Source organism: Amblyomma mixtum, chromosome 2, assembly GCF_055824585.1.
Source record: "Amblyomma mixtum isolate Tamu chromosome 2, ASM5582458v1, whole genome shotgun sequence".
Classification (NCBI taxonomy): domain Eukaryota; kingdom Metazoa; phylum Arthropoda; class Arachnida; order Ixodida; family Ixodidae; genus Amblyomma; species Amblyomma mixtum.
Window position 1 is genome coordinate 219646363 of NC_143013.1, and position 15964 is coordinate 219662326.

A 15964-nucleotide genomic window follows, 5' to 3' on the forward strand; every position below is an offset into this window, starting at 1 on the left:
GCTTGCAGAGATCAAATGGGGAAAATATGATCATCTTTGCAAAATATAACAACCCCATGAATTGCGGAAGCAAGTAAAAACTTAAACAAAGCCTTACTCGTGCTCTCTTTTGATCACCTCGTCCACACCTTTCACGTGTGATGGATCAGGCACCCAAGCATTCTGACATTCAATCGTTTCGATCGGCAGGTAGCATGCTTCGGATGACATCTGGACATCTGCTTGTTGCAGGTTCATTTTCTAACGTGAAAGAACAATCACTTCAGCTTCCCTGCTTAGTCCTCCGGTATTTTAATGAGGCCTGTGCATAGTGTTATTCTTTCACTTCATCGATCCCGGCCGCGGCGGCTAGAATTTCTTTGGAGGAGAAATTCTAGAGGCCCGTGTACTGTGCGATGTCAGTGCACGTTAAAGAACCCCAGGTGGTCGAAATTTCCGGAGCCCTCCACTACGGCGTCTCTCATAGCCTTAGTCGCTTTGGGACGTTAAACCCCATAAACTAAACCAAACCATTTATTTATTTTTTCTGCATCACAGTTTTATGGTGCTCTAGCTTTTGTACTCTCTCTAAAGTAGGTGCAGGTAAAGTCCGTTTTGCTTACTAGCACGGGCTGGGACACTTATTTTTCAGTCTTCTTTTTTGCAGTATTATTAGGTGCAAGTAAAGCCTCATGGCAAATCCGCTGCACACTTGTTGCCATTCTCCACACATTTGCTGTTCTGACAGTACTGTTTTAAGCAGACTAAAATATGCTATCTTGACGTACTGGCGACAGGCAACAAGCAAAAATGCGCACTTGACAAAGTGCACGCTAAGAGAGAGACAACTACCAGCGTAACTTCATCCAACTTTTTTTTGTGAAAATGAGAAAGACGCAGTTGCTGGGTGTGCAAGAGACACTGTCTTTGAGAGGAAGTCACTGAGAGAAGTGCAAGAAAGTGTTTAAATGCTGTGGTCTTGCCACTGTGATCCATGTTTTTCCAAAACCTTTTGAAGAAGTGTGTTTCCTGAATTACACCTCACATCTGCTAGAGTGAAGAAAACTTTTGACAAGACGGGGTTCAGGGATGCTCCCCAACCCAACTAATAGCTACGAGATTACAGTAATGGCTTAACCTGCAATAATTTGAATTTAAACCTTATGTCGAGTCCTTCTGCACATACCGGGCTATTTCATTAGCAGTCATCATCACATAAACAAAGCTACAGGAAAAATCTTCTTCACTGTTGGTTACTATACGGCAGTTTGAACTAGGTGTCTTTTGATAAACAGAAGCATAACTGCAATTCAAAACAAGGTAATAAACTATTTTGCGATAAATTCTTTTCCCTTTCCCAAATATCCTGGCAAGATACTGACTACTCTTCTACTTACACTTAGGATTAACCGCATTTTCAGGGTTCTTTTGATTTCTCCTCTTCTAACAAAACGCAACTACAGCCATAAGACCAAAAAAAAAATTCAGGGGGCCACTTTGTTGACCTAAAGTGCGATGAGGCGAAAAGCGTTTAGCGCGGTGTTTCTGCTTGTGTCACTGATGTGTGGTTAAGATGTTAATTAAGTATACAATTGTTTGTGGATCTTAAATGCTGGAGACACTGGAGGGTGTTTGGGAGGCATCCATCTGATTCGACGCCTTTCTGCAAACACTCTGCAGCGTCCTAGACAAGGAGAACTGCATATGCGTTGGCAGGAAGTAGCGTAGCCATCAGCACGCTCGGCTGCGAAACGGAAAAGTGTTGGTTCGAATCCCATCGTGCACAAAGATTTTTTTTCTGGTCTGACTAGAAAAGTGTGACACCTCTGCTGACAACCTTCTGTCGACAACGATGAGGCATTCAAGGCTTTTGCCTTAATATAGAACAATTACAAGAAAGTGATCACCTTTGAAACTCTGCTAGATTTGTTCAAAACCTCCGCTTGATTTGGGCACATGGCCGTGTAGCCAGACAGATTCTGAACAGGCATCTTTTAAAAGTTAAAAAATGCTCACATATTTTCACACTCACTAATTACGTGGTATAAATCTTCTCGTTACACCTGAAGAGAAAAAGAGAATGAGAAAGCCAAATTATGTTAGTATAAACACTCCCCAACCAACTCTTAACAATTATGTACTCTTCAGCTAATCCACCGACATGGCCAAGTGTTGAGGCTCGAAAATCAAGGTGCAGGTATTTTTGGAACATGCCAATAGTTTATAAGACGCGATGCCACATCAACACTGGAGCTTAAATGGGCAAGTGGTTTGAGCATTTTCCCCATCGGATTTGAACCCCAGTGCCACTGTGTAGCAACTACTTTTCCAATTGGTAAAAGCTCCCCCTTGCTCTGGTGCTTGGCTTACTCCAAGAACAAAAGCTTGGGAAAAAAACGAATTTTGACTTGACTGTTGCTTCTACAAGTCAGCAATTTGTTCCGCTGTCTGGAGACTAAAGACCACCTAGTGCGGTAAAACAAAACGAGCCCTTTTGGTGCACTTGTTCGGAGTATGTTGTATGCCGACACGTTAGAAGAAGTCATGCCACTTCATCACCACTGCTTAGGTACACACTGCCTTCTTTCCATCACATGGCCCTAAAAGACTGCTTATCCTTTTGCAAGAAAGCTTTCTTTGACACCGAGTACTGCTTGGTGAATTGAGACTGTGGTCACTTGTTTTTATAAATGTTGCAGTGTGACTTATATGCATTTTGTCAGAATTTTTTTGCAGATTTGCAACCTGCGCAAGGCTGACAAACTGTCGTAGCACTTGACTAAAGTCAGATTTCAGCTGTTACTACCTCTCAACCATGACTGCCTCAATGCATAATAATAGGCCATGCCGTGGCTGCTTGAAAGCACAGTAAAACTTTTTGATTTGAAAAATGTGCCACAGTGACATCATTAGCACAATGCATTCTTCAAAACCGGGGTTGTATGAATAGCATTTTTTTCATTTTTTCAAAACTAAACTGAATAGAAATTTAACAGTGAATCATCTAAACTGAATATTCATACGATTGTTCGATTCGACTCGTTGTGTGAGAGAGAAAACAGCTAAGCGTTAGCTGTAGCATTGTGATACAGGGCTATAACTCATGGAGTTACAGCTGAGTTACAGTTATAGCTGCATGAGTTATAGCTACAGCTGCTAAAAACAACACCTATCGCGCTTTGGGGGATGCAACACAGACTCCGTATATTAACTCTGTGACTGCCGTGTGATACACGTGCATAGGAAAAAAACTTTCGTTACTTCTGAAGGAAGTGAATGAACTAGCATCACATCTTAGCAGATGAGACGGATGCAAGCTTTGAGCCATTGGCTCAGAGGTTGGGCACTGCGGCAAGGTCAGCTGAACCTGGCTGAACACTGCAGTGTCACCCAATCTTGGAAGCCATGTACTATGAGTATTCTGAATGCTGCGTCACGAACAGACCTCATCACAGTGCTCAACTTTTCTTCTCACAGAGTCAAAATGCAGCAGCATGCTAAGGAGGGTCACAGTGGATGCTCTTTTCAGAGCAGTGGTTGGAGAATACTATGCCATTTCCTCAGGCTATCTGGAAAACACCTGTACAATTCAAAATATATTTGAATAGTTTCGGACAATTTAGAACATGCGCTGTATGATTTGTTTGGTGTCAGATAGGAGGACATCCGATTTGCTATTAGAAAATTTCAGATATTCACATAACCCCAGCCAAAAACACACCACTTATCATGCTCAGCCGATATATTGGTGCACACATTAGAGATTCTTGGTCTGACTTGCGTGATACAGAGATAAAGCTGCACTATAGTTGAATACAACTCAATTCCACAGTGAAGCTCCACCCATATTCAGGACTACCTAAAGAATTTCTCCATGATAGAAAGTAGACCGCCGCTAAAGCTTTTCTTGCTACTGAAACAAGAAGCCAATTAGGAGACAAAATTATGAACTGAAGAATTTTGATGCCTCTGGCTTGTTTGACAGAGTCAAACATTAAGAAGATGATGTTACTGTTGTGATTGGCCAGTGGAGTAATACAGGATGCTATGGATTGTGGCCTATTGTTACCAACAGCTGTTTTTCAATGTTGTATCCTACTATAGTCTGTAACTGCTGGCAAACTAAGTTAAAGAGCAAAATCTGCTAGCCTGCCTTTTGCAATGAGAATAAGTACTAATTATAGCTTACAGGACCACTAGGGCACTGAGAAAGGGAGGGCGACTTATTAATAATAAGCAGAGTAAGTGCTAACAAAACAGAGACTTGTGTGTGTATGTGCTTGAGTGTGTATGTGTATGTTGGTTTAGTTTTGGTTTATTGGGGTTTAACATCCCAAAGTGACTTAGGCTATGAGAGACACGTAGTGAAGGGCTCCGCAAATTTCGACCACCTGGGGTTCTTTAACGTGCACTGACATCACACAGTACACGGGCCTCTAAAATTTCACCTCCATCGAAATTCGACCGTTGCGGCCGGGATCGAACCCACATCTTTCGGGTCAGCAGCTGAGCACTATAACCACTGAACCACCACGGCGGCACTTGTATGTGTATGTATGTACGTGTGTGTGCATGTGTTAAGAGACAGGAGGAGAGCAGAGTTGGTCAGGGAACAAATGCAGATTAGTGACATCCTGGTTGTAATCAAGGAGAAATGAGCTTAGGCAGGGCATGTAATGCGAAGGCAAGATAACCAGTGGTCATTAAGGGTGCCGGATTGGATTCCAAGAGAAGGCAAGTGTAGCAGGAGGTGGAAGAAAGTTAGGCGGGTGAATGAGATTAAGAAGTTCACAGGGATAAGGTGGCTGCAGCTGGCACAGGATAGGGTTAATAGGAGAGACATGGGAGAGGCCTTTGTCCTGCAGTGGGCGTGGACAGGCTACTGCTGATGATATATGTGTGTGAGTGCGTAGAAGGTAAACAAGTTGTACGTTTACACCAAAAAAGCATGAAATGCTTTCTTTTATACAGCACATTTGGAAATGCTGTAGACCACTGCAGCAGTGCCTCGCTGGAATCCAACCAAGAGCACTTTTGGTCAAGTATGCTGACAAATATATCACCTGAGCTATGCTTTTCGAGCTTTCAGTCCATCACTCAACATGAGATGAAATTAGGAATGTCACGACTAGGAAATTGAAGAAATGTAAATGAAAGGGTCGCCTGATTTTTTCTTCGTTTTTTTTTTTTTAAATGCCTCTACATACAGTAGACGTGAGCAGTATTCGTTTACAGTTCACATACTCGCCAGCATTGCTGCCACATGGCAAAAGGAGTGTGGGCAAGCAGGTCACTATATCTAGAGTTTTAGATTTCACAGAGGTTAATCGTAGGCGGCGTTTCTTTTTTCATACTTTAGCAAATGAAGCCAAGGCAACCCACCAGCTGTAGGCTGTAGGCCGAGTAGCAGGTTACGCGAAAGAACACGTCTTTTTCTTTTTTTGTAATAAGCATAAGTGTGTGGGATAGCCATGCAACAGCTTTCAAATTTGGGAAGTTCCTACCCTCCCACCAAACCCAGTACGATGCAATAGCAGCATACAAATTTGATAAACAGAGGCGCCTCACTTGAGAAAACTATTGACGTATTCGTCACCAGAGGCCAGGGAATTCTTCAGCTTCCTGAAGTAGTTCTTGTTGTTCCTTTCTTTTCTCAAGTTCTTCAGAAGCGCTTCGAACTGAAATGACAGTACAATGTGGGATGGCTAGCAATCTGGCAAAATGCCAAATCACTTCCCGACTGCACTGTCATTTCATGCCTACCTCTTCGACTGACGGGAGCTCCAAATCCAGTGCAGCAGGCATTAAAGCTCGCCTATCATCCACGAGTTTCTTCCGCCGTTCCCTCTGTTCATCTGCGAGCGACAGTAAATTCACCGTGAAACTTGAGCCAACATAAACCGTACCGCGGCACGAAATACAGGCCCTAGCAACGCACCCGATTGCTGACTCCTCAAAGCCTCTCGCACTTCGTCGACCATGACGTCCGCCTGTGAGTGTCACCGTTAGCTGTAACACTGTCTTAGCTTCTCTGATTGCACGCAAACAAACGCTCTACACCAAGGGGAGATCCAACCGGTGCTTCTTCATGACACACTTAGTTTCAGAGCGACGTTATGAAGATCCACGGCATGAGAGCCGCCATGTTTCAACAACAAAGGATATCGACTTTGGCTTGATTTGGCTCGCGAAACATTTTTGTGCCAAAACATGACTATCGCTTTAGATACTATTAACCTTAAATTTTCGATTTAATAATAACTACAAAACACAAACTGCTACATAATTTTTTGCGAATAAAAGTACCAAATTTATAAGCAAGTTTTGTTTATAAGCATGATTATTGGTTCGTCTTGGATAGCTGCAGCCGCTGTGTGTGGGCTGTGAGCAGCAACAGTGAGCACCTTGCCCGGCAAATTTGCATTTGCGGCGGTTATTTCAGGTCATTTTTTCTACGCACATTTGCAATATAATCCTGGCTAAATGGTGAGATATGTGTTTTGAAGAACTATAGTGCCTGCAAATTAAATTGATATTTCATTAAATACTGCACAAATTCCATTGTTCAGTGCGAGCGACAATGCTGCGGTGGGGAGTTTCATACTTCGCCACTTCTTTCGCTTTATATTTGTCGCGGTCGCAACAATATGCTGTTTATTTTTTCTCCAGTCCAAGAGGAAAGGCGTGAGCGCCGAAGAAAAACGGCAGCGGATGCTGCAAGTTTTCTATGAAAAGGTGAGCGTTCCTGCCAGCGCCCTTTAGTTACATGAGTGGAATTTCCGAAACCGCGTAGTACTTTTGACAAGCATAATATCAAGTTGTGTATGATTACGTTGACACAACAACTGCGTTTTAATACTTAGCTCTTTCGTTGGATTATCTATACAACTTGTGTGGTGTAAGTTTGAGGTTTTTCATAATGACGACAGGTAGGTTTCAATACGTGCCTGCTTCATTTGTGGCAAAAGTCACGCCCATTGCTGAAAATTACTCGTGTTGCACAGTGTTTTTTTTTTCTTTTACTGGTTTATTTTCTCCCGAGACGATCTAGCATGGCTCCATTCCCCGTTTTTTGCCTCTCTACACTTTCAGAAGGACGTGTTCCAGCTGAAAGACCTCGAAAAGATTGGGCCCAAGGAAAAGGGCGTTATTGCGCAGGCGGTCAAAGACGTGGTACAGTCGTTAGTAGACGATGGTCTTGTGGACTCGGAAAAGATTGGCACGTCAGTTTACTTCTGGTCTTTCCCGAGCAAAGCCGTCAGCACGGTGAGTTTGATTGCACCTGGTATGAAATGGGGCGGTGCGTATTCTTCAAGAGTTTACGGGGATACGGTGGACGCAACTGGCGAAGGGCAGAGTTAATTGGAGAGACATGGGAGAGGCCTTTGCCCTGCAGTGGGCGTAGCCAAGCTGATGATGCTGATAGGTTTTAGGTGCAGTAGCATTTTTGATGGCAAGCCTCTGTTTTGCCCTGGGGAACACTCTCATAAGAATGCTTCGTGATTCCAGGAAACCCATGTGCATCGGTTTTTCAGTACTGGTGCTACAGTTCTGGTAACAAACCAAGTGCTAACCAAAAACTGTACCAAATGCTCATTACCTTGGGGATATGAGGTGCTAATCAAATTATTTTCAAATAAGGGCACTCATTGCAAGAATGTTGTGTTAAACTTGGTGCAGCGGCAGTTCTACGAACATGTGCTTAGCACTTATACAAAGCCAGAACTTGTAGTAAAGTTGACTTATTGTGCCGCTGAAATTTAGGTCTGTTATAATTATCTCCTTTCTGCTCTAGCATGTTTAGAAACTAAGTAAATCACCGCAGTTTTAATATGTGAACTCTGCCTGTCTGAGTAATGCTTTTTCCAACATGGATGTTGAAGCTGGTTGTGGTGACTTGCAGAAATGTAGTGATGAGATCAGTCCATTACGGATTAAAGTACATCTCACAGAGGCCAGTGGTAAGTGGGCCCTGTGATTATGGTTCTGTTACTTGTATCAGCGTGAAATTGCTACAAGCATTTACTTTTTAGCATGTGTTTGGCCGGGGTGAGAATAAATGGAAACTTGGCCAGTAATTTTGGTGCAGCTTTTGCCGTTCTTTGTGGTGGTTGAAGAGAGTTAAGGCCGTATTTGGTCCAGGATTCAGGCGCTGTGAATTTTCAGTCTTTTTTTTTAGCGCTGCTTGCTTCTCAACAGTCTTGTAAAATTTGCTTCCAGAGAAAGCGTAAAATAGATGACTTGAAGGCTAAGGTGGAGGATGCCCAGAAGAGGCTCAAGTCTGTTGAAAGCCAGCTTGCAAAAGCTCAAGTTGGGAGGGAGGACTCGGTAAGCAGCACCAGCAAATTGCGAAGCACTTTGCACTACCTTTGCGGCAGGACACTGTGTGTACTAACAGCAGAACATTTTTGTTCCTACCTTTGTCAGTTAGCATTTCGTATGCATCTTGAAATGTGCCTTTACGTTAGATATGTTTTTGTAAGTGAAGCTCTGCATAGTGTTGTTTTTTGATAAAGGCTGCTTTTCTTTATATAGAGGGGGGGGGGGGGGGGGGACTAATCTTAGGAGATCTTGCAAGTTGGCCTCCATGTGAAGGCTGAAGCATTATTATTGGAAACTTTAACAAGAGATGAAAGTCCACAGTGCCAGGGCACTCACAGTTGATAGATTGTTCATTGTACCGACTTTTAGCACCTTAGTCTTCACACTAACTAGCCCCATGTGTTTTACAAGGATGACTGCCTCTGTATCACAAGTCACTGTAGAACTAAAAAAAGGTGGCTTCATGCACACATACTTGTTTCAGAAAGTTGAGTTCAGGTTATCAGGCTGTGTAGATTTTATAAGTATGAGCAGTGCGAACACAAACCAGGAAGGAGGAGAAGAAGATAGTACAGAGCTATAGTACATAGTACAGAAGATAGTACATAGTACAGGTTGTGATACATATGGATTACAACCAACTAGCCCGGCAGATGGTGTTATTTAAGTACATTTCTTGTTCAGCACTCTGTACTATCTTCTTCTCCTCCTTCCTGGTTTGGGTTCGCGCTGCTGATACATATGGATCGCAACCAACTAGCCCGGCAGACGGTGTGGATTTTATGTTGTTTACATTTATGCTCACAAAAAACAAAGAAAAATGCCTTTTCAACGAACCTTTTTATATCTCTCAAAACACTTGTGTTGAGAACATAGTCCTAGCGCATTAGTGTGATTACTGTTAAAGCCCTCAGGGAGGCGTGTTGGGTGGTTTTATTGTGACAAAAACCATCCATTTGTTCTGACCTGCTCATACTGGCACTGCTGACAGTATGAGCTAATTCAGCCAGCAATTTGTTGAGCCAACCTGATGAAAATGTCACCTGACCTGTAATGATAACTTGTCTCTTGTTCACATAACTAGACATTGATTTCATTGTAGAGCATATAGTATGATGTGGTGTTTTCTCTAGGTTTGTCTTTTGTAAGCAAATGTGAGCTCTGAAGCACAGGCTAACGCTCTGACTCCGATAAATGTCATGGTGCTGCGTGATGCCACCATTATCGGAATTCACTTTAATATTCCTATAACTTAGTAGAAGACAGTTATCTTCGACAACACTGCTTGAGACTGGCACTTATGCACTGAAATTAATGATGCATGGTCTGCTGTTTTATTCGCTCAGTTTCTGACGAAGCCGAGTCTGCCATTGTTTGTATTTCTCCTCCTGTTCTCACTGCATGGTGACATCGAAGCATCAGCGTGTTTGTGACGTCTTATGCCATATTCTAGCTCTGAACACAACTTTTATTCTTTTTTATTCGAGATGTTTGCCATTAGGCATAATGTAAAAGGGGAAGAAACTTGTAAGAAGAAGTATAAACAAGCCTGGCTTAAAAAGTGGCAAAAGTTCGCGATAAAGCGATTATCATGAGTCCACTTGCGATAGTCGCCTGCAACGTCCCATCGCAGGCCTACCTTATTTAGGAAGCGTCGTCTCACGGAAGCTGTATGTAGCCGGGCAAGTCCACAGCAAGTGTTTTTCGTCACACTGGTCTGGTGCAGCCCCACAATGGGGACACTTGTCTGTCACTTCGAAATGTTTGTCATGCCACCGATGACGCACAGAAGGAGAAGGATGACGCAACTTGCAGTGACAGACGGCAGGCAGTATATCTTCTGCTCTCCCTCTGGTTGTAGTGATCATGGAGACTATGAAACTTGCGTTAGATGAAACGCGTGTTACTGTGTTAGGAGCTCTCACATAGTTATGCTCCTGTGACTGAGCATTGAGACTGACATCGTTGGTGTTCTCATTGCCCCCCCTTCCCAAGTCTGAGCGAGAGAAACTAATTGCCCAACTGGGTGAGCTGGAGCAGAGCAGAGGTGAGCTTTCGGCTGAGCTGGATAAGCACAGGGACTGTGACCCAGAGGTCTTGGAAGAGGTCAAGAAGCAGACAGTGGTCGCCAAGGATGCTGCGAACCGGTGGACAGGTCAGTAACATTGGCCATGTGTGTGTCCTACTCTGGGAACAGATTGAATTAAAGAGTTAACTGCGCGAAAAGCTTAGGACACCAGGGAGACACATTGACGACACCTAGAAGCGCAGACCGGGACTGACATGTGGCTACCGCAATCAAACTTGCACAAGAAATCGCCGCATCCGGTCTTGCTTGGGCAGAAAGGAAAGAGCCCGTGGTACTAGAAATATGTTGCAAAAGGATTTGCCGGCCTATATTTGCCGAGATTTGCCGTGCCATATTTCTAGTACCACGGGCTCTCCTTTCTGCCCAAGCAAGACCGGATGCGGCGATTTCTCGTGCAAGTTTGATTGCGGTAGCCACATGTCAGTCCCGGTCTGCGCTTCTAGGTGTCGTCAATGTGTCTCCCTGTTGTCCTAACCCTTTTGCGTAGTTAACTCTTTAATTCAGAAAGGAACCAACTAGCCCGGCAAATTCTTTTGCAACAGATTGAAGTTAGTCTATATTGGAAGATTACCTCAGGCTAATGACAAACGAACTACTTTAACTGAAGATGGAACTGTCACAAGCAAGGAAAGGTTGAATAACAAAGTGCACATGTCATCACCATTGCCCGTTTTCACAACGAAACTGCGATGATGTGAATGCTGATTTTTTTCATGTGGATCGCTGAGTCTAGGCTACAATGCCATTCACCTCCAAGTAGGGATCACAGAGTCAACTTTGGTTTTGGCATTACAAGTTTGAATTGAGTGGCTGAAAAAAAAAAAAATGTTTCATTTTGAAAACAATTGTTCAGAGATAAATGCGTACTTGCTGTCAAACAATCAGCATAGCCAGAAAGAGACGTACAATCAATTTTTTACCACGAATAAAAATTAGAGGCAACTGTCAGCGTCGCTGAAGCCACATACATTCCTTTCACATCTCTTTTACTCATTGCTTCTGTCGTAGCTGGAGCTTTGACATTCCTTTTCTTAGTTTCTTGCGTTTTCGAATTTCTTGTTTAATGCTTATATTCACTGTAGATGAAGGGGAAGCCTGCTTATTAATTCATGCTTTCGTGCATATTTGTTCTGCTATAGCACTAGAATGATAAGTTTGCATCTGGTGTTGGAAATGGCATCTAGTGTTTGCATGGGGATATCACACTATCCACTTGTGTTGGTGGACGCTGGTGAAAGGAGCCATGCTGTTGCTGTTGTGCTTTCTCTGCTATAACATGCTATTACTGCTCAGGAGAGAAATGCCCTTCAACAGCTTGAATGTCATTCGTTCTTAAACAAAGCTCCCATTCCCCCGTATAATGCAGTTGAATGCATTGTGCTCTTGCGCGGCTTTGCAAGCACTCATTGGTGACTTTTTGTTTTTCTCGTAGAAGTGGTTGCTTCAAGGTAAGAGTTTTCTTCTTTAAATGTGTTTGGTTTGGCTTATGGGGTTTAACGTCCCAAAGCGACTAAGGCTATGAGAGACGCCGTAGTGGAGGGCTCCGGAAATTTCGACCACCTGTACTCAACTTCTCATGATTGAGCCATTAAACTGAAAATGTGTTTGCTTGGCATTTTCAGTTTAATGGCTCAATCATGAGAAGTTGAGTACTGTGTTAGATGTGATGGGATATGTAACGCTAACAAAATTAGGAGACTAGGGAATGGAAAGAGGTGCTCGTTATGACATAAATGAGGGAAGCCAACGCCTACTGAAACCAAGGAGCCTAAGGGATGTCTTTTTTTTATTAATTTGTAGTTTTTATCAATGGGATAAAACTACAAATTAATAGTAATAATAATAAAAAAGACATCCCCTATGCTCCTGGGTTTTGGTGGCTTAAGGCTTCTAAAAAATTAGGGTTAGATGGCCCTGCCTTTAGCATTGAATGGCCTGGTAGTGCAAAGAAACAATTAATCGAATATCAATTAATTGAGCAGCAGAAAGTGAACAATGAGGTTGAAGAAAGAAAGAACCAACTAAGTCACCAATCCACCTTATTAACAATTAATCGAGATGAGAGGTGTGTTTGTAAGCCAGTTGTCCTCTGCCAAAAGATATGTAGGGAGTCCATTCAGCAGCAGTGAAAGTTAATTAAGAGCCTAGGAGGAATGATGCTTGAAGTACTGTGAAAGCAAATAAGATATAGGCTCTGCTACTAACTTGTTTGTGGATATGCTCAACTGCTATGTCCAGGAAATATTACAAACCTTGCTGGTTCACCCATGTGTTTAGGCACTGCTTTGCCATTTTGCTAGCCACTGTAGTGCCCATCTTAACAATTGCAGATATACAAGTTCTGGAGTAGGTGTGATTCCATTTTTACATGTGACAAACATGTTTGTATGGTCATCCAGTTAAGACCAGCAGGGAGTTTTAATTAAGAGGAAGGGCTCGAAGTACTCAGGAATGTTTGCAAATGCTAGAAAATATCCACAGGCCCTCATTTAAGAATCATTGTTATAAGCAATGTGTTAGATACTATAAGCAAAGATTCCATGCAGAACGAAAATCTTTGCCTCGCTTAGAGCAGTAGTGGCTGGAGTACTGCTCCAAGATGATTAAAGCAGTGCTAGGAAGACAGAAAACAGTGGTGAAAACTGGAACAGCAGATATGTCATGGCTATTTGCAGCACTTCAGTTTCTATTGCACCACATTATGAGCACAGCAGGCCTCCACAGTCCCATAAAGAAAATAGGATCAGGCTTGTACCAATTTTTGGGAGGTTTCAAACTGGTTCTAGTGGGACCCAAATGGACAAAGTGAGTTTCCAAATGGTTCCAGTGGTACTCAAACGGAATTCAATTGGTTGGATAATCCAAATGGATTGTCACTTGGCCACAGTGTAATTCATTCTTTCTTTCTTTCTTTCTTTCTTTCTTTCTTTCTTTCTTTCTTTCTTTCTTTCTTTCTTTCTTTCTTTCTTTCTTTCTTTCTTTCTTTCTTTCTTTCTTTCTTTCTTTCTTTCTTTCTTTCTTTCTTTCTTTCTTTCTTTCTTTCTTTCTTCAATGCTGCAAACCTTATACAGGTCCAAGCAGGGTGGGTAAATGGCAAACAAAGCAATAATAACAAAGTTAGTAAACATCAAAGTGTGGCGAAAGGCAATAAAGAATGATTCCAGCCCGTTACTGTGGGAGGAAAAAATGAAAACTTGAATAAATCTGTTCGTGAAAAATACGGTGTCAGAGAATTAGGATGATGGTGGCGTGTATACCTCGACGTTGAAAGCGACAGATATGAGAATTGGTAGGTTGTATTCCATATGGACACTTATTTGGATCAGTCTTTGCCGACTGGAGAACCCAATTGGTCTTTTAGACTGGTTCGAGTTGGAGTCCATTCATACCACTCTGTCCAATGGGTGTTACCAGTTGCATCCAATTCGTCTGTCCAAATGAACCCAATGTATCCAGTGAACTCTACTTTCTAACAGACTGCTGCATGAATACCATCACAGGTGCACAACCTCTATTGTATACATTTCGGTGGTCTGTGTGAGTAATGCTTACTGTGGTATGCACTGGAAAAAAGTTCTGTGGTCGAAATGCCGTCCCTCTTGCTTTCCACCAAGCTTGTTACATAACACATTTGCATATTCGACAAACATGGCAGAGTGTGGTTTTTATAATAAGAGCTATCAGCAGCTTCACCTACTAAACTGTATTCATCATTTGCACTGTCTTTGCACTAGAAATTAAATAACTGCTTTCAGCGGGCGAGTGCCCCTGGACACAATGAGTCTCATGAATGGGGTATATAATTGGGAGCAAAAAAAGTCTTCTTTGGATATTTATTAGGCTTATGTTAGTACTGTCTGAGTGTATTGTTTTTTGTGTGTGATGCATGCTTGTTTGGCTTAATTTCCGTAATTCTCATAATTTCAATTCCATTCTAAAAATGTTGGCAATCCTCTTGTCATTTTTCCTTTTGCACGTTTCTGATGCAACTAAATTTGTACAAATATTTCTCACATTGTATATATGCATAGCTTAATTGGGAGGTGCATTTTGTAAATATCTCTTGCATGCAGTAATTGCCTCGGACCTAATGATTCCTATTGGTTTCACCCAGTCGGGTCCTTTTGGTCGGGTACAACTGAAGGGCTAATTGCACAACAGAAGCCAATTGGAAATTTATATTTTTTTGCTAGGATATGGTAGCCTGAACTGTGATGGCAGCATTACATATATGTGCCATACACAGAGAATTGAATAAACATCTTGAAATCTCCAGCTGACTTACGGGAAACTATGTATGAAATAAGGGCACCTGGTATTTGTTCCGTTCAGAATTGGTACTAACCTTGTTAGATGTAATTTCGGACTCTTAAATTGTTCTGAGAAGCATTTATGCGGTTGCCATTTAGAGTCGAAGCTTTTATGTGCATCAGTGTGCACACTAAAAACAAGCCTGTGTCATCTGTACTCTGCTTATATGTTCCCTGGGCAATATTCTTCTTCTAAGGCTGAGCTGATGCTCTAGGACGCGCCTTCAGTTTAGCGTTTGAGTGCAGTTGATTTGCAGGATAAAAAAAAAAAAAAACATGAAGTGCGCTTCAGGCCGCTCACCCGCGACAGTTGCTGCCGTGGAAGAAAAAGCATGTGGCGATACTTAGAGCGCCTTCCCGCTCGCGATGTCCCTCACGGCCGAGTTTCAGTGCTCGCAGGATGAAACGGAAATGCTATTTAATATATCAGCCACATGTACTGTACGAGGAACTTCGCCGCGGTTCCAAGGAAGCGCGCGCTTATCGAGAGCAAAATGAGAAGAAAAAAAAAAACCGACCTTGCAACATAGTATCCTTGACGAAAGATGTACGAGTGTTACTGTGCGAAATGAAATCGAGGTACCGAGTGTTTTCTGCGACCTTCGGTGCACGTACAAATATTTGTAACAAAATTGCGTGAAGCGTCTAGCCAGACACGTTACGTTCGATGGGCGTTTTGGAGCGCGTTTATCAGTGCAATAAACCCAACGCCGAGCGCTCTTGCTGATGGCGGGAAACCGCTGAGCGGTCCGTTATTCGTCAACGCAATATGCATACGGCGCGAGCTACGTTGACAAATTGGTATTTTTTGAAAAATGTACTTTTTTCGTAAATCAGATGCAGCGTGAAGATTTTGAGTGATGTATTTTTTTTTTCTGTTGGCTATTTGGCCGGATAATATTGAGAAAAAAATAATCCCTCGTTGCAATATATGTCGTTGCAGATAACATCTTTGCTATCAAGTCCTGGGTCAAGAACAAGTTCTTCATAGAAGAGGCTGTGCTGAACAAGCAGTTCAATATTCCTGAAGAACTAGATTATATCTAAGTCGGGCAAATTCGCAGCCTATTTTGTGTATATAGCATTCTCGTAGACACAACGGCCCGAACGCTGCAAAACCTACCCTTGCAGCTCGGTACAAGGCCGCGGAGTCGTTTTCTCGACTGTTTAAACACGAACAGCTGTTGCATCAGCCGTGACCTGACCCGGAAATAAACGGTGTGCCAATAAATGGAGGTATTTTTTGAGTGGGTGTGTCTGTATT

At 42.6% G+C, this 15964-nt stretch overlaps 2 protein-coding genes across 2 annotated transcripts in view; one reads left to right on the plus strand and one right to left on the minus strand.

Moving 5' to 3' along the window:
• LOC149362619 (transmembrane and coiled-coil domain-containing protein 6) overlaps positions 1–6133 on the minus strand; it is a 28832-nt gene extending 22699 nt beyond the window's left edge. The window contains exons 1-3 of the mRNA XM_089573133.1: positions 5918–6133; positions 5743–5834; positions 5548–5657 (exon numbers count right to left, since the gene is read on the minus strand). Of these exons, the coding sequence (XP_089429259.1) occupies positions 5548–5657; positions 5743–5834; positions 5918–5960 (245 nt within the window). The 5' untranslated portion in view covers positions 5961–6133. The remainder of the gene's footprint in view (positions 1–5547; positions 5658–5742; positions 5835–5917) is intronic.
• Positions 6134–6357: 224 nt separating this feature from the next.
• Positions 6358–15947, plus strand: LOC149362620 (meiotic nuclear division protein 1 homolog). The gene is made up of 6 exons (XM_089573136.1): positions 6358–6465; positions 6649–6714; positions 7072–7245; positions 8200–8307; positions 10297–10456; positions 15644–15947. The coding sequence occupies exons 1-6, from the start codon at positions 6463–6465 to the stop codon at positions 15745–15747; spliced, it is 615 nt and encodes a 204-aa protein (XP_089429262.1). The 5' UTR covers positions 6358–6462; the 3' UTR covers positions 15748–15947.
• Positions 15948–15964: the final 17 nt, after the last annotated feature.